Source organism: Mastigoproctus giganteus, chromosome 6, assembly GCF_048544385.1.
Source record: "Mastigoproctus giganteus isolate SK-2022 chromosome 6, ASM4854438v1, whole genome shotgun sequence".
NCBI classification, from domain to species: domain Eukaryota; kingdom Metazoa; phylum Arthropoda; class Arachnida; order Uropygi; family Thelyphonidae; genus Mastigoproctus; species Mastigoproctus giganteus.
In genome coordinates this window covers 179,855,547-179,881,021 of record NC_143580.1, presented here as the reverse complement: position 1 = coordinate 179,881,021, position 25,475 = coordinate 179,855,547, and the positions used below count along the sequence as shown (strand labels likewise).

The window sequence follows — 25,475 nt, the reverse complement described above, 5'->3', positions numbered from 1 at the left end:
ACTCAGACCAGAGCAGCAAAGCAAAAGGCTCAAGCTAATGGAAGTGCTGTGGCTCAGAGCAGAACTGAGGGGGGCAGTTGTCCTCTGACTCACAGCCTTATAAAATGCACTGTTTGCTTGATGTTTGCAGAGCAATCGGGTATGGGACATGATACTGCCATGGGGAATGTCTTTGTGTGTGCACGATGCAAGGAGTGTATCGATATCAGGCAACAACTCAGAGTTCTTGTGGGCCTATATGAGAGCTTGAAGGACAGGGTGGATGCCCTCGAAGAAACTAAATTGAGGGGCCCATCAAGCTCTCAGCTGCCCACATCAAGGCCAGAGCTTGCACTTGGGCATCACGTGACACAGAGGCAACCCTCAAGGCAGAATGCGCTGGTCCTGAAGGAACTAGTAGTTGTTGGCGACTCTATTGTCAGGGAAACGGGGAACATGCTTTGTAAAAAGGATAGATGGAACAGGACCAGGGTATGTCTGCCAGGGGCAAAGGTTGATGACGTTGTAGAGCGAATATCATCTTTTAAGGGCACAAAAGGTGATATAGTTGTACACGTTGGCACTAATGATATTAAGAGTAGGAGACAGGCAGAATTACTTAACAAGTACAGGTCACTGTTGAACAAAAGCCGAGAATTAGGGTTGAATTTGAAAGTGTCTGCAATTCTGCCCAGACATGATAGGAGGGAGTATATGATGAGAGCCTTGTCGATCAATTCGGCCCTGGAAAGATTGTGCAAGGCTCAAGGGGTAGAATTTTTTTCAGTCTGGACTGTACTTGTTAACAGGAGAGATTGCTTCTACAGGGATGGGATACACTTAAATAGAAAGGGTGCAAGAATATTTGCTGATGCTATCGAGGCAGTGTTAGGTGGGTCGGAAAACTGCTAGCTTGGGGAAGACAAAGACCAATAGATTGACAGTAGCCACTGGCAGAGGTGAAAGAGATTCTTGCACTGCTTCTATTAGAATGAGCAGAAGCCTGAAAAACAAGATGCATGATATTTCAGAGACTGCTGGGAGCCATTGCGGTACAAGTAAACACATGGGTTGTGTTAGGGTAGCTAAGAATAGAAACAGGTGCAGGTATACTTGCGTGTACACAAATGCTAGGAGTTTAGTAAATAAATTTGATGAATTTGAGGTATTGCTCAAAACATCAAAGGCAGATATTGTTGGGATATCAGAGACGTGGTGTCACACAGATATAAGGGATGAAGAACTGGAATTTGGGGAGTACAACGTCTACAGAAAGGACAGCAGGGGGGGAGGGGTTATGCTATTAGTTAAGAAATAAATAAAATCCAAGGAGGTGAAGCCAGTCGAACATCGCTGGACAGTGCAGTGTTGAGTCAGTTTGGTGTGACATAAGCATTGGGAGATCAAAATTGAGAGTAGGAGTGTGCTATAGGCCTAATGACTCTGAGTATAATAAGAAACTATACAGGGAAATAGAGTGGGCCAGTAAATCAGTCTTATAATGGGAGATTTTAATTTCCCAGATATTGACTGGAATTTGGGGGCTGGTCACTCACACACTAGCAGGGCTTTTGTGGATTTATTGGATGATTGTTTTCTACATCAGCATGTTCGGGAGGCAACTAGAGGGAGTTTGATTTGGGTTTTATTGGCGCATTAGCAACTTAGGCTATAATGCGCCAAGACCAGCTACTAGAGGGAGTAATACTCTTGATTTGATTATCAGCAGTGATTCTTCATGCATTAAGAATCTGCAGATAAATGAACCACTAGGTGGCAGTGATCACAGTGTGCTGAAGTGGGATTTATTCAAAGAGGTAACTACCATTAGGGGTAAAGGGAAGGGTATTGCTTCCGTAAAGGCGACTACGCTGGACTGAGACAGTATTTAAATTCTATACAGTGGGACCAACTGATGATGTTACCAACAGCAAATTCAAAATGGGAAGCATTTAAAAAACTTATCTTGGAAGCTACTAGGCTTTACATACCAACTAAGAAATATTGTTCAAGGTTTAGGCCAAAATGGATGTCAGATGAACTAATGAGGCATATGGCAGAGAAGAAAAATGCATGGGATACTTACAAATTAACACATGACACAGAAGCCTAGGATAGATACAAGTTGATATGAAACCAAGTTACAAAGGAGGTTAGGCAGGGGAAGGCAGATTACGAGAAACCCTTGGCAACGGATGCAAAGAAAAACAGCAAAGAGTTCTTTACTTATGTAAACTCTAGAAGGAAGTGGATGAATCAGATTGGTCCACTTGATATTGATGGGTCAACTGTTGATGATCCTGCTCAGGTAGCTAACAAAATAAATGAATATTTTGCATCGACATTCACACATGAAGAGTTATTCAGCGAGGGGAATGCCAGAGGTCTATTCAACTCCAGCAGTAAGCTACAGAATCTTGAAATAACTGGGAGTAAAGTGGAGGAGAAACTGTTGAAGATAAACACAAGAAAGGCACCCGGGGTGGATGGGATCTATCCAGTTATATTAAAGGAGGCAGCAAAGGAAGTAAGCAAACCCTTAGCCATAATTATGAGAGCTTCCTTAGACTCAGGGGAGGTACCCATAGACTGGAAATGTGCAAATGTGACCCCAATTCACAAAGGAGGATCAAAGGCTGACACAAGTAATTACAGACCTGTGAGCTTAACTTCTGTTCCAGGAAAATTAATGGAGGCACTGGTTAAAGAAGCACTGCAGGATCATTTAGACAAGACTTCAGTTATAGCTCGGACACAGCATGGTTTTGTTAAGGGGAAGTCTTGCCTGACCAATTTGATTGGATACTATGATGCAGTCACAAAAGAACTGGATGCAGGGAATAGCTTTGATATTATATACTTGGATCTTAGAAAGGCTTTTGATACTGTTGCACATGGAAGACTGCTACACAAATTGGAGCAGTGTGACATTGGAGGCAAATTGCTGCTATGGATAAAGGGGTGGTTGAGGGGGAGAAGACAGAGAGTGGTAATCAATGGACACTGCTCATCGTGGACTAATGTTATTAGTGGAGTCCCTCGGGGCTCAGTGTTGGGTCCATTATTGTTTTCTGTATTTATAAATGATATTGATGATGGTATATCAAGCTTAATGTCCAAGTTTGCAGACGATACAAAGGTTGGCAGGGTTGTCAAGGACACTACTGACACTATGCTGCTGCAACAGGATCTGGAAAGGTTGAGCAGATGGGCTGAGAGGTGGCAAATGAAGTTTAACATTGACAAATGTAAAGTACTACACATGGGAAACAGCAACCCCAAAGCAACGTATCAACTCTGTGGTACTACACTGACAGTGGTAGAGAATGAAAGGGACTTGGGGGTGGTTGTGCAGGCAGATATGAAGTTCTCTGAGCAGTGCAGACGGGCTGCAAGAGTAGCTCATGGAGTATTGTCAATGATATACAGGAATTTTTCCAGCAGGGATAAGGAGGTGATTATTCCCTTGTATAAGGCAATGGTCAGGCCACACCTAGAGTTCTGTATACAGGTCTGGAGGCCTCATTTCAAGAAGGATGTAGAGCTGCTGGAACGAGTACAGAGAAGGGCAACAAGATTAATGAATGGAACAAAGGGGTGCTCTTACGAAGAAAGGCTTAAGTTTTGCAAATTACAGTGTCTGGAGACTAGGCACCAGCAAGGTGATCTGATAGAGGTGTATAAAGCCTTGAATGGTTTGAGCATGCTCAATGCTGATGGGATTCTTCCTCTAGCTCAGAATAATCACCTGAGAGGGCATAAATTCAAATTGAGGAAAGACAGATGTAGGATAGACGTGCGGAAATTTGCCTTTAGCCAGCGGGTGGTTGGTTGGTGGAACAGACTTCCATCCCTTGTAGTGGAGGTTGATAGCCTAAATAAGTTTAAGGCTCAGCTGGACAGGTATTTTGAAGAGGGGTGAAGTGGAAGTGGGGTTTTTTTTTTTTTTTTTTGGCTGATGCTGCATAAGCTTGCTTTCTTGCATCAAATGCCTCTACTAATGCTAATGCAGTGACAAGATATATCCATATGTTAGATGGTGCAACAGGTAAAATAGGGCATAGCCTTCTGTACAACAACGAGCAAACTGTTTGATACTACTGTATTGCATCTCATATTTGGTTGCCACAAGTTGCCTTGGTATTGCACTGCTCCAACAGAAGTATATTGCTATTTATTTAAAGTGTATGCCATTATCTAGATCAATGCACTATACAGCAAACCTAGTTTGCTCACTGCTATACACACAGAATGAGCTTATGCCCTACATGTACAATAATCTTTTACAGCTCTCACAGCATGAGACTCTTGCCTGAATTTACTTGTTTATTTTACCTGTTATAATGATTTTCATTTCATGTGTCATTTATGGAAATCTTGTCAGTCAGTTGTTTGGGTCTTCACAGTGCCTGCCTACCCACCCACTAATAAGACCCCAAGCAGAGTAGAAAATGGTGGTTAGAGTAATGTCAGTCTATACAGTGAATCCATAATGTCCTTATGTACTTTAAAACTGCAATAACTTAGGTTCTGTATGGAATAACAATCTGTAAAATGTACTGATTATTCTGCATTGAATGTTCTAGACAATAATGTGTAACTTATGTTGGAGAAAGCCCACACCTACATCAGCAGGGTAATACTCTATGTTATACTGCTTGTGTTGTGATGGACTGGTTTGAGAACATTAATATTAAAGAGTTAGATTGGTTAGTCCTGATCTGAATTCTACAGAGAGCCTCTGGGATGAACTGGATCATCAAGTGTGTGCGAGGAGAGACTGCCAAAAAAATAAACTGGTCACTACTTTGAGGGCTGGATGGTGGAAATATCAGAGGATGTTTACAAAAAAATTGTTCCATGGAGACTATGGCTGTCAGAGGCTAACGGTTTCAGCATATGTTATTAGTTTTCCTGCAAATCAAAGTTATTTGTAGATAAGCAGGTGTCTGGATATTAATGGTAGGGCAGGGTACTTGCTTTGTTTGAAGGTAGTTGTCTGAATTATTCCTTATAGTATAGTGCACAAATAACATTAGTGTGTTTAATCTGAACTGGTGAAAATTTGAAGAAAATATAAATCAAGTAATTTTCAGCACAAATTGTTCACTTGGAAGATCAAGAAATTAGGAAAGGTTATTAACTGAATACATAAGCTATACGGGACCACAGTTGATAATGTGCATAAATTATGACTAGACTAGAAGTGGCTTGAAAGCCTTCATATTGAAACAAAAAGACAGTCATAAACCATGATTGAGAATATATACAGCCTCTGAAGCTACTGTTCTCAGGCAGGACGTTTGTTGGCAGCCTTCCAGACATAGATGCACTTCTGGTGGCACAATCATGTGAGTGTTATATGTATGTCACTGAAGTAACTGTTACAATAGGGAGTTTGTCTGCTGATAGTAGTAGTATTTGCTATATTAGTACAAGGAAGCCACAGGCTTCTGCTGCACCGACAAAAAAAAAAATATATATCCCAAGTAAATAAGAAAATACAAATTAAGTACTTCCCTCCTTACATAAGTAACTATCCAGATGACCTTTAAATTTATTCAAACTGTAAACCTCCACCAATTTGTTCCAGCAATCAATGACTCACTGACTAAAAGAAAACTTTCTACTATCTAGTTTAAACCTGTTCCCATGTAATTTGAATTTATGGCCCCTAGTTCTGGAATTCTTTATAATAGTGAAAATTTCACAGTCATTTTATTAATCCCTCTCAGAGCCTTATAAACCTCAATCAGGTCACCTCTGTGGTGCCTACTTGCCAAGCTCTGTAGCCCACATAAGCAGAAATCATAAGAAAAATAAACAAACAAACAAGCACTGCTCATCCCAAGTAATACAAATGCACGACTCCCTTTTCTTTATAGACTCCAAAAGAATTACATTTCAGTCAATGGTTATCCAGCCAAATGTCAAGAGGTGTTCCTATACAAAAACTAAACTCAAAAATGTAGCAGATATCAAACACTGAACAAGATGGCAATCTAAATTAAAAAAAGAGTAACTGAAAGCAAGAGATGTGTATAATAAAATTTCCTTTTAGCCAAAGCATAACTGCTCAGTGAAAAACTGTAAACATAAAAACTGTAAACAACTGGACATTCCAGATGAAACACACTGTCAATCCAAACTCGTAGAAATGGAAAGTTCACATACATTTAAAGCAGAATATAAGTGTAGCTTAATTTATTTTATGATACTCACCTTTTTATAATCTCCATTGATGTTGGAATAAATTGGATGATAATTTTAAATTTAAGTTAGCATGAATAAGTTAGGATTTAAAAACAGAATTAAAATGTGCGCAAGGAAGTAGAAGTGCACGTCTTCGTCCTTGGTTGTCAATGTTGAAATTTGAAACGATTTTAGTTATACGGTTGGAAAGAGAAGGCCAATAGCCATAACAAGTGGCTTTCGTTTTACACGTCTTCAGGCCGACCGGGCTAGCCAGGTAGGTAAAGTACCTGCCTGGCAACCCAAAGGTCACGGGTTCGAATCCCGCCTCGGGCTTGGATCAAAGTACTGCAAAAAAAAAAACCTTGGGAGGTGCACTTTGGCCACAGAAGCCGATGCGCCAACAACTACCAAAAAAAAACACGTCTTCAGCTGGCAATGGTAGAATGAGAGTAAACGCGTGTATTTAAGAAGACTAGGTTCCTGTGATGCTCCTGGATACACGTGGGAATCTCAGGTGCATGAGATTCCAGACCGGTGCTATGAGAGGGTAGTTTGGAATTTAATACTTGAAGAGTGGAATGGCGGCGAAACCATTCTATAACTAGAGTTTCATATTGGAAAATTTGATAATAGGAATGGCTGAATCTACTAAGGGGGTGTGGTTGTGGGATTGAACATGTGTTGCTAATTCGGTATTGGACTGTCCCGTCCTAAAGCTATTGTAGTGGTAGTAAGCACGTGTGTTTGATGTTTTGGTAGAACCGTATTTTGTGGTGGCGCTACCAATGTAGCAAGCATTACAGTTATCTTGACATTTTATTAAGTAAATGATATTATTCATGTCACTAATGTGTTAATTTTGTGTATCTTTATATGAGTTTTTTTGTGTATTTTTAGACAAAATTACCACATTAGTGGTAATTTTGTATAAAGGTAGGGTAGATTTTCTCCATCTTTATGAAATAAAGATGGAGAAAATTTGAAATTTCCTACTGTTCTCAATTGATCTTTCTGAGGAACATTTCAACCAAAGATTATTATATTATATCTTTAAACTCCTCCATCATAGTCACTTATATTTATTCGTCATCCAATGACAACAACATAATTAAAGTCTATGTCCTTATCATATCATCAGCCACAGGTAACTTCTTTCCATGATACAAAGAGCTGCAGGCCAAAAGCCTTTTATAACAAAAACAAGTACCATTGGATTAACATGGTAAAAGCACACTGAACCAGAATGTGGATCAATAGAAACTGTTCCTGCAGAGTAAAGAGTCACACTACAAGCTCTTCCTGTCAGGTTAGTATCTGGTTATAGAAAATGTCTGGAGAATGCTTACTTCCTGGCTGCATTATCCCAATGGGATATTTCTTGCAGTATGGACTAAGTGAATTGGTCACAGTGCATGGAGACATGAATGCCAGATCCTACACTGCTGTTCTGGATAAATCTGTGTGCCCTTTGAAGTGGAAATTTTTTTAAGCTACCTACACACCTCCAAATATAACAATGCTCAGTAACAAAAAGTATTGTGAATACATTGTTTGATGAGAATTACATCAGAACATGTAATTCTCATTATATGTTCTAAACGTGTAATAAGATTCGATTCTGCATGGTTGGCAGAGACCCAACTGGACATTCTTGGGGTGAAATGGAATGTGGAATTAGGGCAAAACTATGGCTGCCCTCTTCATTAGTGGAGTTAATGGTTCCAGGAAGGAGTGGAGCACAACACCGCCAGCCTTCTAGCAGAAATTAGTAGTGTCTTCCACAATGCATCAAGGTATTCATTGTGGTCAAAAATGGAACAATGTACTATTAATATCTTTGAATAAATATGTTTTGTACATAACAAATGTCTCAAGAGTTTTGGGAGGTGTATATGTATTTATAATTATTATTTATTATATTTTTTTCCCAGCAGGACAAAGGTACATTATATTAACATAGGGTACATATATTCTGTACTGCTATTATATTTGTTATATCACAGGCAGACAAATGGGTATAAGAGGACATTTCTGTTGTCTCCTCTTTTACTATATTTATTATAGTATTTTTCTGCATGCTTGTGTATAAGGTGTTTCTAAATTCCACCAACAGAATTATAGGGATAGTTCTGAGTGCCAAGAGACAATTAAATTTCACATGGATGTATTTGGAGATGCTTCCTTTCTGAGTTAGTCCAATTATTGGAAGATAATTGGAATAGCATGGTTCCAGCATGATGGTGCCCATATTATTCCCCCCACCCCCTTCAGCACAGTAGAGCATTTGACTATACTAGGAAAAATGTATTGGGAATGGTTGTCAGAGCAGTGCACTGATATGAATTTCACTGGATTTTTTTTGAGGACATCTTTAGACACTGGTGGACAATACACTGTGGAACATGGACTTCATTCCCACATTCAAAATGCCTGTGGTTTAATTTGATACTTGTCTGCAATTCTTGAATATGTATGCCAGTCAGTGTTAGGTTGTGCTGTCAAGTTCAAGCAGCTTCTCGACTACTGAAGGGGTATTTAAAAAGCTTTGTTAAAAGCTCTTTTCACCCATCACTTTTCAAATATATAAGGGCTAACTCAGAAAGAAAGCATTTCTGGTCAATTTAGATAAACTTTTAACTTTTTTTTTTTGGTAACACCCCAAATATGACATTTTTTTAAAATGAGTTGAAATTATTCATTTAAATTATGATGAAAAAAGGTGAAGGAACTATTTCAGGGGCAGTTTGTTTAAATAACAAGCTGCTCCTGAAACAGTTTTTAGCACTGCTAATTTTCCAAAAGGAATAATAAAATAAAAACCTAATTACCACTTCATAAAGACTCGTGTAAAATTATCATTCAAATCAAGTTACAGAAATTTTTAAATTGTTTTTTAATGTTATTTTATCTATTGAAGCTGAAGGAACAGGTACAGGTAATAATGAGGTACGAATCTAATGTACATAAATGAATACATGTGAAAGAAAAAAGTACAATGGAAAGTTTTATAATCAACTGATTCAAGAACTGTAAATATTAGATATGTTCAATAAAATGCACACCATAAAAAGTAATGAAAATATGCTTGATGATAGAATTAATCTGTAATAAAACTAACAATACTGAAGCTGTTTTCTAGTCAACAAGGAAAATAAAAAAACATAAAAAAAAAAGCTAATTTAAAAATACACATCTTATTTAAAATACAGTTTTACACAGGTAGGTTCAGTGTGTTATTTATAACATGGCCCTCAGCAACAAAATCATACAAACTCTTGTCATTTTTGAGCAAAGCATAGTGATTATGATTTAACATGAAATAAAACAATGTGGGATATATTTTTTTTTTTGTTTATTCTGTGCAATCCATGACAAATGGGAAGGGGCTTTCCTCTAACTATCAACTAACATATCTAAAACAACAGTTAACAAATCTAAACGTAAGTTCTGGGGCAAGCAAGCTGTGAAATAGTGTTGAACAAGACAGACATGAAACTTCCATATATTTGTAAAAAAAAAAAAAAAAAAAAAGCTGCAATTTAAGTATTTTTCATAAAAACTAAATAAAGAAACCACTGACACTTTGCTACTTCAAGTTTGTTTGGTTTCTTCTGTAGAGCCAAGAATTAATAAATTTATATGTGATGTTCTTGCTGATGCCAACTAAATGGGAAATAAACTTGAAAAAGCTAATTGTGTGTGTGTGTGTCTTTATGTAGACTTAACAGTTTGACAGCAACACCACACTTTAAGGAAATAAAGTCTGCCTATTTATGAAGTACAAAGAATGATTGTAAGAAAAGAAAATGCCTTATAATTGAATAAACTTGGTGCACACTTATTCTTAAGTCATATACATAAATAAATGAATAATTGCTATTCATGAACATATAGGCTGAACTAACTACTAACTAAAACTCAGTTTACACCATGTTTATTGAATTAAATAATGTGTTATACATTCAGGCTGATTAAATTTAATTCAGTAAATTGTAATTAATAGCATGTATCTTAAAATCAATGCAGGTTCATATTTTGTGGTTGTAGTGTTGCATGCTTGAAAAAGGAGGCAATGAAACATCAAGCAGGTTCTAATTTCTATACTCCTCAAGTCAGAATAAAGCAGCAATTATTACTGCTATCAGTGTTTCCCCACAGTTAACTTCATTCCCATGAAGTAGTGACAACATGAACACATTTTCAAAGCAGAAACCATTCATTACCTTTACTACCTCTTTCAATAATATACTATCATTCTAAATAGACTAAAAATATATATAATGCAATTAAAAGCCAATCCACTTTGACAAATTTGATTTCACATGCAGTGTCAGACATGGATTTTTAAACAGCCTTTAGCTTTTAATGTTGTTTGCATTTTTAATCCTGTAAAGTAAATTTTATAAAAGTAAAAACTTATTAAACATACAAGAGAATAAAATGAATGGCTCCTAAAAAATAAAGCAATTACATATCGGATAATGAAGAAAAGGAGAATTTGAAATATGATAACTGAAATAGGAAGATGCTATTTACAACAATAGAAAATATGAAATTATGGATAAACTTATCACAATCAGAGGTAAAATTAACTATCCATTAAAAAAAAAATGAAAGAGAAACAAGATAACTGTAGGAATTAAATTAGCAAAATATAAAAATAAGACTATGTGGAAGTAAGCAGAAATATAAAACAAATCAAAAATTAGTCGTATCTGAATGGCATCACATGAGAGGTTGGAGCTAATGGCGAAGGGATAATGGCATTATGTTCTGTGCATCTATGTAACTCTGTTTGTTAGTGTTAACGTGTATGTATAAACTGGGTGTTTGCAATCATCTCTGAGGAAGTTAGTCTGAATTCACCCAATAGATTTAGGTAATTATACCTTTCAGTTATTTGAAAGCGCATATCTGCAAGTCTCCCCTGCTATAATAAACAAGCCACACAAAGTTGAGAGTGCCTACTTGATTCACTAGTTACCGGAATATTATTTTTAAGTGTTAAGCTATAAGTGATCTGCCTATGTATATCATCACCTGTGAATTATTCCAAGGTCCAGTAAACCAATATGTTTATGCATATTTCAAAAAAGTTTGATAAAATTTTTAATAATAATAGTCAATAGTTTCAGTTAAGGAAAGCATAGTGATTGTAACTGAACTATAATGGAAAAAAATTATGAGATAAAATTATCAGAAATAAGTAGTAACCAAACAATATCAATATGTAAAAGGAATTAAGGTAATGAGGCTCAATAGTTCAGTCTTATTAAGAAACCAAAAACACTAGTGCTTAAATAGCAATAAAGAATTCAAGTTAATGAAATTTGTCAATAATAATTACTGGTGGACATAAGCAGATTTTACCATGTTACATGGCTGAAGAGAAAAAACACTTAGGTTTAGGTTCTACAAGTATTATGATTGTAATTAAACAATTAAAATACTTGTAGAACCAGAAAGCAAACAAGAAAAACACAGCAACTTACAGCCTTAAATAAAAATAAACAACTTTATGATACAAAAGAATATTATATTAACAGAAAAACCACTGTGGTATAAAACTATCATATACAACAGATAATATAACATCTTTTTTTTTTTTTTTAATATATATCTAATTCTCAATTACAAGAACTCGGTACTAAGTGAAGTGAAAACATGTTACTGCACATTTATGGATATTATAATCCTGAAACTTTGGTTAATATTCTATTGGTACTAAGGAAATTGTAAAATTTCTGAAGAGGAACTAGATATCGATAACTGCAGGGAATATATTTATAGTCTATTCAATTAAATAAATGATTTTGTTAATATGCATATATATACTATATGCATGAAAGAAACCTAACATTTAAATAAAAATTTCCACCTTATAACTTTCATAATTCAAATAAATATAAATTATTTTAAGTTAATCATCAATACTCCTTTCATGATATATCTGTTAGTTTATTTACATAATATTTATTTACATCAAGATACAAATAAAAAGGAACCGCAAGATCAATTATTTGGTAGATGATTATCTTCCAGGCAGTATTCAGTCAAGCAAGCCAACTATTATTTTCTAGTTAGGTCATAATTCATATACTTTTTAAAGGCACACAGTATATGAATCAATTTTTTGAGAAATTACGTATCTACATGGCTAAAGAAACTAGTATATTAAAAACACATCAAAAACGTTATGAGAAACTTGAAGTGACAAAATTAGTTTTTGAAATGTCCTTTAAAGTGAATAAAAGGAATATGCATTTCATTGTTAAGCATCTGTGGTACTCTAAGTAAAGCAAGTATTAAAGACAATTGGGTTTTTCCAGTAATTTTTAGGATCTTACAAAATATATATATATTTTTTTGTGATTCCATTATGTTCCCTTTCATTCAGGAAATGAGATATATATATATATATACACACACATATAATATATATATATATATATATATTTATATATTACTGTTCTGCATAAAAACTAGAGCCACGTAAATCGGAACTGTTTTGTACTGTGCATTTCATCACATTTCACCTGTATTAAAATGAGAATATGAAGGGTGCCCGTATCAAAAATATATATACATTTACGCAAGAACAAATATGTTACTCATCTTATGACCTTTAGATACAGTAACAATGGAGGCTAAAGCAGATTTTTGTATTTCTGCTTTTTTTTGAAAACAAAGTTTTACTGTGTGTTTATATTGCTATTCACCTGTTATCATCATCATTAATATTTAGTAAAGGTATTACATTTTCAGTTGTTACATCGCATTTTTGCTGTTCAGTTTCTAAAGATTGTTTAGAATACAATTTTACTTCATCTGTAAAATTATCTAATTCTTTAGCTGCAATTTCAATTTCTTGAGATTTCAATTCTTCATGTTCAGTATTAACCTCAATTTTGTCTTCCTCAGTGTTTAATTCATTACTTAATGAGTTTTTCATTTCACTACAAACTACAAGTTCATCATTTACTGAATTTTGTTCAAAAAACCCAGTATTCTCTTTGAGTTTATCGCACCCACTCACTATATGACATGTTTTATCCTTATCCTCACTGTGCACTTCATCTGATGCATTATGTTTTAGCTTAATGTCATCTGTGTAAAATTGAGAAATTTCATTATTGATGTTTTCTAATCTAGTATCATTTGTAGAAATTTTATTCTCATTTCCATCCACATCTCTCTTTGTTTCAGATTCCATTTCAGAAATACTTTCTTTGTTGCAACTAATCTCTACACAACACACTGTATCAGACTGAACATTGGGTTCATCCTCAGATTCGTGTGTTTTACAGTCTAAATTTTCATTGTGCTTGATATCTAAGCATGGTTGCTGTTCAAATGAAGTTCCATGTGTAGGCATAATCAATTCTACATTTTCATGTGCAATGTCCTGAAGCTGAACATCAATGGAACTTATGGCAATTTGTTTATCAATGCTATATGACACCAATTTCTCATTCAATTCTCCATCAACATTACAATGGTTATCTGTAAATATTTTGACTTCAGATTTATCATGTTCATTTACACTTTTCCCTCCATGTTTATCACTACTGTGCATACCGTCGGGAGAATGATTATTTATTTTAATTTCATCTGTACAAATTTTCACTTCTTCATTGCCTTTGTCATTCTGAAATATAAAGCTGTCGGTTGAGGAAATTGTACTATTTTCATTTTCATCTGAGAAAACTTTATTTTTGGATAAAGTTTCATTGCTGCTGCAACTCTGTGAACAGTCCAATTTGAAAATAGAGGTATCTGGTTTATCTGAATTAAATGTATCATGGGAAGATTCTGAACTTTCCCATATTTCCTTACCTAAGCACTTTTGGTCCTCTGCATTTATATCATTTATGGAATGTGTAAACTCATTGTGCAATTCAGTTTCCTGAGTTTCAGTATCAATGGAATGATACATAACTTGTTCAGTAATGTCACATTCTTTCATTTGTTTATTTAGTATTATATCTTGAACACCAGATTTTAATTTAAAATCACTGTAATCAGTTGAAATGTTACAGTCTGTATCATTTTTATTGTGCACGTGTGGATTAATCTCTTTTATATCATCTGGAACAATATATTCCTTGCCATCATCTTGACATCTACTGTCACTAGTGACATGATAATTGGCATTTTCATTTCTTTGACTTTCTAGGACTAATCCAGATTCGTTTTCTGAAAGTACTGCACCATTATTGCTCTCTTCTACAAAAAAACACTCTGGTTTACATATTTTTTCAAGTAAGTCAGAATTATTTTTGCCATTATGAGAAGGTGTACTTTCACTGTGTTGTTTTTCTGACTGATTTTGAGATTTTTCTAGATTTGGCAATTTTAGCAGTTCCTTAGTATCATGTTCAGTGCCATCTATGTCACTACTGTTCTGGCTATTGTCATCATATTTCATTTGCTCATCTGGGTCTTCAAAACACTTCTCTGGTTTAGATTCAGCACATTCCTCTGTATTCTTGTCATTACAACTATGTGCATTATCTAAGGAATGGTATTTCAATTTAACGTCATCTGTGCATATTTGTAATTCATGTGTGCTATTATTTTGAAATTTACTTTCATTACTATCAAGGCATCCATTATTTTTTTGTATATCAGCATTTCTGCATGCTTCATTTTCTGAAAGATTTTCAACACTAAATTCTTTTTCTGTGGCAGGAATTTCTGATTTGTGATCAATAGTTTTTGCCTCAGGATCAAGTGTGCTTTCTGAACTCTCCTGACAGTTTACATCTGGAAACTGTTCCAATCTTAATACATTTGCCACCACAAGTGGCTTGATTTCCTGGGGTTTATTATTATTGGCATTGCTTTCAATTTTTTTTTCACCTTGTTCATGTAATGACTCATTTCCATCGCATTTTTCTTTAACAGACTGGGCATAATTTATTTCAAACTCTTCACACTCATTCAGAGTAGTATCACATAATGGAAATTGAATGTTGTGTTCTGCATTTTTATCATCATTTAATGTATTATCTGCAAACTGGTTTTTTAATTTAATATCATCTGTATAAATTTGAAATTCTACTCTGTTATTTTGTAATTTGCTGTCATCATTAGCACAGTCATCCATATCGATGGCTACATTTATTGCTGATTCAGTTACAGAGCATGTTTCATTATTGTAGCTACTTTTTTGAGGAAAAAATTCTGCCTCAATAAGTGGCAATTCCTGTGTACTGCTATAACTCATGTAGTTTTTGGATTCTGAATTTATTTTAAGCTTTATTTCTGTACACTCTGACTGCTGTTCTTCTGATTCCACTTCCTGTATGCTAATTATCTTGGGAAATGATATAAGCTCTTTCTCTTCACCTCCTAAATCACACTCTTCAGAATTTACCCTGACGGGATCTGCTGACTTTTCCAACTCTTTGTTGTAACACTTTTCTTGAAATTCTGTATTTTCAAGGTTATCCCTGCAATAACTATTACCACTTTTATCCTCTTCTCCTTCATATCTAAATTCAGTAGAGGTTTTCAAATTATTATCATTTGTATTCTGTTCAGAACCTAATTTGTCTGTAAAGTCTTTGTCTCTGTCTTCATTAAACTTCTGCTCATCTTCTTCCAGACTTTCTTGGTAAAAATCTAAAGGAGCTGACATATCAAAATTTGTCAGTGTAACTTCTTCACCTTGTCCAGATAAAGATTCTCCACCACTAGTAGTAATATCTTCCCAAGAATCATCACCACCCTCTTCACTTGCCCATTCATTATCTTTTTCTTTATTTTCGTGTCTAGTTTTTAATTTGGAACTCTCAATTTTGGTGTCTGTTAATACTGGATATTGTGTATTTAATTTATTAATTTCATCATTTTTCTTCTTTTTAGATTTTGCTATATTCACATTGCTATTACTTTTCTTGCTAATGACTACATTACTGTTCTGCTCACTTGCAGATGTGGCAGTTTGGTTTTTGAGATGAAAATCAGTATCATTCCAATTTGCTGCAGGTGTTTTCATATCTAAATTGTAGTCATCCCACTCACTCACTAAGCCTTTATGTTCAGATTTTGGAGAACCTTCCCATTCACCTACATTATTTTTTACTACTAATGTATTTTCCCATCCTCCTATCAGTTTTCTTTCATCTTGTATTTTATTGGTTTGATTGTCTGAATTAGACTTTTCACTCTTTAAGTAACCACACTCTCTTTTTATATCAGTCCTTTTAATTGTACCTCTTTCCTGAGTGAAATCAGAATTAACTTTTTCATTCCTATTGTTTTCTGAATATCTTGATTTCCGTTGATTCAATTTTGTGAAATATGAGTTTTTCACATCCGATTCATAACTGTGTGAAACATTTTTGCTATTTCTTGAAGCGTCACTTTCCCAACTCTCTGTTCCTAAGTCTGCTGTTGACTGATCTGTGTGCCCCCACAATCCATCATCATTATTTCTCATTACATGATGGGATTTCAAACCACCAAAAGAACCATTATTTTCTCTTCTACTTTGGCCAGTTTTAATATTTTCTCTGTACTCTCTGCCCTTCTGGTTCCTATTCTTGTTCCTCCACTGATGATCGGCTTGTTTCCTATTTTCTCTGGAATCATAATCTTTCATCTGAGCTTCACCACCTTTAAATTTCTGTTCCTGGTTTCTTGAAAGGTTATAATGTTCTGATTTGTGAAAATCAAAATTTTTGCAGTCTTTGGAGTTTTTGTCTTCTGAATTTGGGGAGAACTGTTTTGCAATCATATCATTCTTTACATTAATTGTGACTTTTTCATTATATACAGAGATGGATCTTTTAAAAGAATTCTGTCCATCTTCAGTTTCTTCATCAGACCAAAGAGATTTACTACCATTAGATGAATTAAGTCTTCTGTTTCCCCTGAAACTATTTTTTGTTCCTCTTCCTCTAAAACCATCTGCAAAGATAAGTGAAAACTGAATTAAGAACATCTCAAAACAATAATATATTTGAAATCAAGAAAATCATTAACCTTCTGCATACCAACCCATTCCGACACTACTGTATTAAGGGGGTCATAAATGAACTTAAAATGCATTATAACTAAAATATTTTAATTCTCATCAGTATAAGTATTTTATAACATTCATTTAGTAATAACTTATTTAATAACAATGTGTACAGATTAAAAGGGAATAAACAGCATGGATTTGAAAGAGCACTAACACTTGCCTTAATTTAAAAAAAAAAATAAGGTTATAAAATTTGTAAAAATCTCAAAACAGAACTAATAATATAATTAAAAATCATTTTGCTTTTCAATTTTTTTTTATGAAATACTTTTATTCAGTAGTTATGCAAACATATATTGAGCTTGTATCACACATTTTTTGGATTTGCATATTCTTGTTAGCATCAGAATTTAAATGACACTAGGAAGCAGACTTTTTCTGCAACTGTCAAAAATAATTATCTGATTGTGCTTTAAATTTTATTAAACTCTCTAACTTAAACAGCCCCCCCTCCCCACACAAGTAATTTATTTCAACATTGATCTTTAACACACTGACAGAAGGGAAACCATGAAATCCAGCCTTCTGCTACTCTATGATTTTAAATTTATGCCCTCCCCTGGTTCTTGGTCCTCCTACCAACAAGAATATACCTCCCTTATCATTTTCAAAAAAAAAAAAAAAAAAAAAACAACCCATGAGATAAATACTGTTTCACTTAATGCCTGTCTTATAGTGTTTGTTTACATATATGCCATTTATTTCTCCAGTTAATATAAATTTTGCAAATTTGTATGGTGTAATATAATACTCATGTTTAGTCATGAGAAAAAAAAAAAAAAAAAAAAACCCGGTATACAGTAAACCCCCGCTATTTGCGGGGGTTACATTCCTGAGAAATGTCGCGATACCGAAAACGCAAATACTGAGTTATAGCTCCCATAGTAATAAAGGGGTTCTGTTCCAAAGTATGAAATATATATGAAAAACTAGTCTAAAATTTTGTCTATGTATGTACCTTCATAATATGACCATGTACATAAACAGTACATAGTGAAATGCAAGCATATGGCATCGAAACGAAAATAAGAAACAATTTAAAATTAAATGTAATATTTATTAGAAATTTCAAACAAATCTTTCAAACTAGCGCCTTTGCTAGCAAAAAAACTTATCCCGCCAGTGCTATCACCAGTTTCGCTAAAAAAGGAGTTTTGCCTTTTCACGAATGATGAGTGAACTTAATGGAATTTTATTCCGAGTTCAGTCTTCTATCCACAGCCTTTTCCATTTTTTCTAATTTAACATCACGAGTTACAGAGCAAATTTTTTAAGCAATTAGTGCGTTTTCACGGACACTACGGCGGATTTTTTCTTCCGATTTTTTGATTGATCGTACTGTTGACTCATTGATTTTATAATGTTTTGCCACTGAAGAGACACTTTCACCATTAGAAATTTTGTCTAATAACTCAATTTTATTCACTAATGTCATCACCTTCTTTGATATTTTCACATTTCCCTTGTTATTCGCAGCCATATTTTTGTACGGGTTAGAAAGAACTTGTCCACAATAAAGTCACTTTCTTCCATTAACACACTTGAAAAATCTGTTTTACACTGCAAAATGGTAGATTTATCACTTTTGTAAGCATATCACAATTTATAAATTGATAAATTTATTCAATTTATAAGCATATAAATTAAAAGCAAACGACAAAACCTTCCATGACAAGCGCATAACACATACTGAACAAGGATTACCGAGAAACATCCACACTCACGATTTTGTCACCCCTCTCCCCCCACCCACTGAGCGCTGTTTTGACCGGGAAAGATAATTTTAGCCATGCCCATGTTTTTTAATGGTGGAAAATATTCACGACAAAGGTCACGGGTTCGAATCCCGCCTTGGGCTTGGATCAGAATACTGCAAAAACCTTGGGAGGTGCATTATGGCCACAGAAGTCAATGCGGCAACAACTAAAAAAAAATCTATCAGATAGTTTCATGTAACTGCAAGACAAAAACATTTGAGTTCTCCAAGACTACCTACTTGAAATGCTTATACAATACAATGGGAGGTGTCTGTCATCTTGCATAAGTGTGTGGCAGGTGGATTTCAAAGCATGCTGGAAAGGAGTGAGGTATAACTAGTGTTTCAAAGTGGTTGGTGTGTTAAAGACTTTTGTAATTACCTGTACTATAGAAAGTGATTACATCATGATTTAAACCTGAAGTATAAAATAAAAGCAATATATAACTGGTCAAAGATTATGCTTGGTTATAACTCTCAATAAATATAACACCTCCAGGGAAGGAAAAAAATAAAATAAGGATTCTTTAAGGAGTATAATTGTACATTATTTTTTAAAAAGTATCACTTTATGTTTACCTTTTCTAAAATACATTTCTTCTTTATTATCATTGATTTTTTCTCTCGAATTATCCTCATCCCAATAATCACCACCTGCTAAAACAAATTTAATAATACTTATAAAAAAAATTGAAAAATGAAAATTTTAAAATAATACTAAAAAGAAACAAATACTGGTGGTTCTGGAATAATGTACTGAAATTCTGGGAATGACAAGCACAAAATGTGCTTTGTATGTTTTATGTTGTGTAGCTATATGCAACTGTGATGACAGCTGACACTAAACACCTGCTACAAACCTAACTATATATGAGTATCTGGCTCTAATAAATCAATTCTAAATTATAAAAACCTTATAATTATAAAAATTCATCACATAAAAATCAATTCTAATTTTTTATAATTAGAAAAATTATAAAAAACACATATTGCTTGCAATAAACAGTTTCTCTTTGTTCCATTTCACAACATCATATTCACACACATGATTCCTAGCTTTTTAATGATACATTTTTTTGTACATATTTGGCCTCTTTGGACGTTTAATTGCTCTTAACCAAACTTCATTGACAATATCATTTTTTTTTATTAATTAATACAACTACATATTTTTAAATATAAAATATCATGTTCATAATATCAGCATTTTTTTGCAACCATATATCAGTATGTCCAACTTTTTAGTCAACAATTTTATGCTAACTCTAACTCTAAATTATTGTGTTCAGAGTCTCAATAGTTAAAATTATGCATATAAAAAACAGCTTAACCCAGCAGTCATGGTTGGTCACCTCAAAAATAATTACCTGCATTAATCACCGATTAATGATTAAAAATCTGAAACTTTTTTTTCTACCTTGAAACAGCTTAAATGTAATGCTTTTCTGCATTAACTTTTGCAATGAACCATCACAGGATGATGTGACCTGTCCAGTGACAGCATTTCTGTGCTCTTTATGAAAAACTATAGCTGGCCACACACAGTCAATCTAAAGTAACTAATATCACTTTTAAGTAGATATCATCATCCATTATCCATTAAAAGCTCGAGGCACTGCTGTGACTGGTTCCTTATGTCTGCTCAATATGTCAAATATTGCAACAACCTGGGTTTGAAATGGTCCCCCACCCACTTTTATTAATTATATTTTGCCACCTTTCTAAATACAGAAGACAATTGATTTTCAGGGATAGATGGTTAAAAAAAAAAAAAATTTCCCGGATAATCGATTTCCTCATTAATACAAAAATACAGCAAGTTCCAGGACTTCTTATGTAAGACAAGTTTTACATAACTCGGGAATGACTAATAAAATATTGCTACTATATCCCTGATATGCCAAAATTACAAACACCACATAATATACTCAGAAGAATGAAGAAGGAAAAAAAAAAAAAAGAAAAAAGTTATATTTTTAATTAGTTCAGTTAAAAACTTTATCTGGGGATGACTGTGAAGTAGACGGAATGGCACATAAGAGAAGAAAATATAAAAGGAAAAAAAACCCATGTTAGTACTGTAAAAACTGATATGTGTTTCGTAGCCTTGGTTACTGTAGTTGACTTCATTGGTGCCGATCCCTTCACTGCTTCTCATATTCTGTCTTTCTCCTTTATTATTGTGTTCACCATTGCCACTGACAAATCTGAATTCCGCGCAATACTTGTTAATTAATGTTTGGTCATTTTCATACATCCTTATTATTTTAATTTTCTGATCCAACTATTTCGTTTTCCTTTTGGTATATTTACTAGTACTGCTGTCACTTATTCTCTTAGTCGGCACCACGATAACAGTCAAAATTAAATTTCCTGAAAAGAAGTTCATAGGGTTAAGGGGAAAGCTCACTATTATCACCCCACGTGAGCTCACATTTTACTAAAGTAAATTTCTGAAGGTCACTGCCATAAAACAATTTGCACTTTCGGGTTACTGCAATTCATTATAAACTGGTAGTAAACTCGATCTTATTGCATTTGCGATAATACTGATAGCTGGAATTCTGTGGGTGGTGGTAGTAGTAGTAGTAGTGGCATGTGATGAAAGAAAGCAAATGTATGAGCTTATGCAGCATCAGCCAAAAAAAAAAAATCACACAATTCCCTCCAAATGCCTGTCCAGTTCCTCCTTAAATTTATTCACCCTATAAACTTCCACAACGACAGATGGAAGTTTGTTCCAGCAATTAACCACCCGCTGGCTAAAGGCAAATTTCCGCACATCTAATCTACATCTGTCTTTTCTTAATTTGAATTTATGCCCCCTTAGGTTCGTAATCTGAACAAGTGGAAGGATCCCATCAGAATTCAGCGTACTGAACCCATTCAAGGCCTTATATACCTCAATCAGATCACCGCGCAGGTGCCTAGTCTCCAGCCACTGCAATTTGCAGAACTTAAGCCTCTCTTGATAAGAGGATCCCTTCATTCCCCTCACCAATCTTGTTGCCCTTCTCTGTACACGCTCAAGTAAATCTACATCCTTCCTAAAATGAGGCCTCCAGACCTGTACGCAGTACTCAAGGCGTGGCCTGACCATTGCCTTATACAGAGGGATAATCACCTCCTTTTCCTTGCTAGCAAAATTCCTATATATCATTGACAAAACCCCACGACCTGCCCTGGCAGCCTGTCTGCATTGCTCAGAAAACTTCATATCTGCCTGCACAATTACTCCCAAGTCTTTTTCATTTTCTACCACCTTAAGTGTAGTACCACACAGTTGGTACGTTTCTCTGGGGTTACTTCTACCCATATGCAGTACTTTGCATTTGTCAAGGTTAAACTTCAGTCGCCACTTCTTAGCCCATCTGCCCAAATTATCTAGATCCTGTTGCAGTAGCACACTGCCATTACTGTCATTAACAACCCTGCCAACCTTTGTATCATCTGCAAACTTCGACACTAAGTCTGATATACCTTCATCAATATCATTGATAAATATACAAAACAACAGTGGACCCAACACCGAACCCTGTGGGACTCCACTAATAACATTAGTCCAAGAAGAGCAGCACCCACTGATTACCACCCTCTGTCTTCTCCCACTTAACCATCCTTTTATCCATTGTAGCAACTTACCCTTAATACCATTCTGCTCCAATTTGTACAATAGTCTTCCATGCGCAACAGTGTCAAAAGCTTTCCTGAAATCCAAATATATGATATCAAAATTATTTTTTGCATCCAGTTCCTTTGTAACCACATCATAATATCCTATCAAATTTGTCAGACAAGACTTTCCCTTAACAAACCCATGCTGTGTCTGAATTATTGCTGCAGTCTTGTCTAGATGATCTTGCAATGCATCTTTAACCAGCGACTCCATTATTTTACCCGGAACAGAAGTTCAACTAACTGGTCTGTAATTACTCGTGTCACCCTTCGATCCCCCTTTGTGAATTGGGGATACATTTGCATATCTCCAGTCCGTGGGGACCTCCCCTGAGTCCAAGGATGCTCTCATAATTATGCCTAAGGGTTTACTTACTTCCTTTGCTGCCTGCTTTAATATAACTGGATAGATCCCATCCACCCCAGGTTCTTACGTTTAACTTCAACAGTTTCTCTTCCACTTTGCTCTCAGTTATTACAAAATCATTAAATACAAATCATTAAATACCCTACTACAATGTGATAATCTTCTGCCATTTTCAAACCTTAATAATTCCTCACGTGTGAATGTAGATGCAAAATACTCATTCAGTTTGTTTGCTATCTGAGCAGAGTCATCAACAGTCGAACCATCGATGTCAAGTGGACCAATCAGATTCATCCCCTTCCTTTTAGAGTTTATATAAGTAAAGAAATCCTTGCTGTTTTTCTTAGCATCTTTTGCCAAGGATTTCTCGTAATCTGCCTTCGCCTGCCTAACCTCCTTTGTAACTTGGTTACAGATCAACTTGTAGCTATCATAGGCTTCTGTGTCACGTGTTAATTTGTATGCATCCCATGCATTTTTCTTCTGTTACGAGTCTCATTAGTTCATTTGACAACCATTTAGGCCTAAACCTTGAACAATATTTCTTAATAGGTATGAAACTTTTAGTAGCATCCACGATTAATTCCTTGAATGCTTCCCACTTAGAATTTACTGTTGGTAACATCATCAGTTGATCCCACTGTACAGAATTTAAAAACCACTGACTTCGGAGACCACTGTACTCGCCTTTACGGAAGCAAAAACCTTTTCCTTTACCCCTGATGGAAATTAAATCTTTAAGTAAATCCCATGTGAGTACACTGTGATCACTGCCACCTAGCGGTTCTTTTATCTGCAAATTCCTAATACATGAATAATCACTGCTGATAACCAGATCAAGAGTATTACTTTCTCTGATTGCCTCTCGAACATGCTGCTGTAGAAAACAATCATCCAATAAATCCACAAAAGTCTGACTAGTGTGTGAGTGACCAACCCACAAGTTCCAGTCAATATCTGGGAAGTTGAAATCCCCCATTATAAGACATTCCGATTTACTAGCCCACTATTTCTCTGTACAACTGTTCATTGTACTCATTCGAGTCATTAGGCCTATAACACACACCTACTCTTATTTTTGCTTTCGCAGTGCTTATGTCACACCAAACTGACTCAACAGTGCACTGTTCATCTATATCAATTGGATGCACTTCTTTTGATTTTATGTTTTTCTTAATTAACAGCATAACACCTCCTCCCTTTCTATCCTGTCTACCCTTTCTGTACACATTGTACTCCCTAAATTCCAGTTCGGCATTCCTTATATCTGTGTGACACCACGTCTCTGATATCCCAACAATATCCGCCTTTGATGTCTTGACCAACACTTCAAATTCATCAAATTTATTTACTATACTTCTAGCATTGGTATACATGCAAGCATACATGCTCCTTCTATTCTTTGTTACCCTAACACATCCCATATACCTACCCGTTCCACGATGAGCGCCACCCGTCCCTGAAACCCCCAACACCCCATGCTCCAGGTCGCTACTTATTCTAATAGAAGTTGTGCAAGAATCACCTTCACCTCTGCCTACGGCTACTGTTAAACTATTAGTCCTTGAATCCCCCCCAAGCTATCAGTTTTCCGACCCACCCAACACTGCCTCGATAGCATCAGCAAATATTCTTGCACCCTTTCTATTTAAGTGTATCCCCTCCCTGTAGAAGCAGTCTCTCCTGTTAACAAGTACAGTCCAGGCTGAAACAAATTCTACCCCTTGAGCCTTGCACAATCTTTCCAGGGCCGAATTGATCGACAAGGCTCTCATCATATACTCCCTCCTATCGTGTCTGGGCAGAATTGCAGACACTTTCAAATTCAACCCTATTTCACGGCTTTTTTTCAACAGTGACCTGTACTTGTTAAGCAGGTCACTTGGGTTTTTAAGTTACAGCGGTGTTTCCCAACCTTTTTTTTACCATGCCCCACCTAAGTCTTTCTAAAATTCTGATGCCCCCTATGTAACGTTGGGAAACACCGATATACATATTTTTTATATTCAAAAATTGAATTATTGCCTAAATGAAGCCTAATTACAACTTGTTCAGGACACGAGACTTAGATTTTAGGAAGAAATCATTAGGAAATTAAGAAAAAAATAGTAAGTAAATTTTCAAAACATATAATAGACATTGTGATATCCAGTTGATTTCTTTTCTTTAGTAACAAATCATTTATGGCACTAAATCCACATTCAGCTAAATATGAAGATGGAAACGGTAAAAATAGCTCTCTTGCAAAGTTGGTTGAATTTGGGTATTTGATTTCTGTTTCATCACAAAGTCATGCCATCGCTTCTTTTATATTGAATAAAGTTTTAACTGACTCGTCATTTTGCATTTCTGAGAATTCTTCCTGGTACTGTATTGATACATCAGACAAATCCAGTAACATTGGTTGCATCATCCAGTTGGAAAATCAATTTGTTTTAAATCAAGAAACCTTTCTTTTAAATCATCGGACA

At 35.1% G+C, this 25,475-nt stretch overlaps 1 protein-coding gene across 1 annotated transcript in view; it reads right to left on the bottom strand.

Moving 5' to 3' along the window:
* Positions 1–12,889: 12,889 nt before the first annotated feature.
* Positions 12,890–25,475, bottom strand: part of LOC150084780 (uncharacterized) — a 133,373-nt gene continuing 120,787 nt past the window's right edge. The window contains exons 9-10 of the mRNA XM_090376353.1: positions 19,542–19,619; positions 12,890–17,091 (exon numbers count right to left, since the gene is read on the bottom strand). Of these exons, the coding sequence (XP_090232479.1) occupies positions 12,890–17,091; positions 19,542–19,619 (4,280 nt within the window). The remainder of the gene's footprint in view (positions 17,092–19,541; positions 19,620–25,475) is intronic.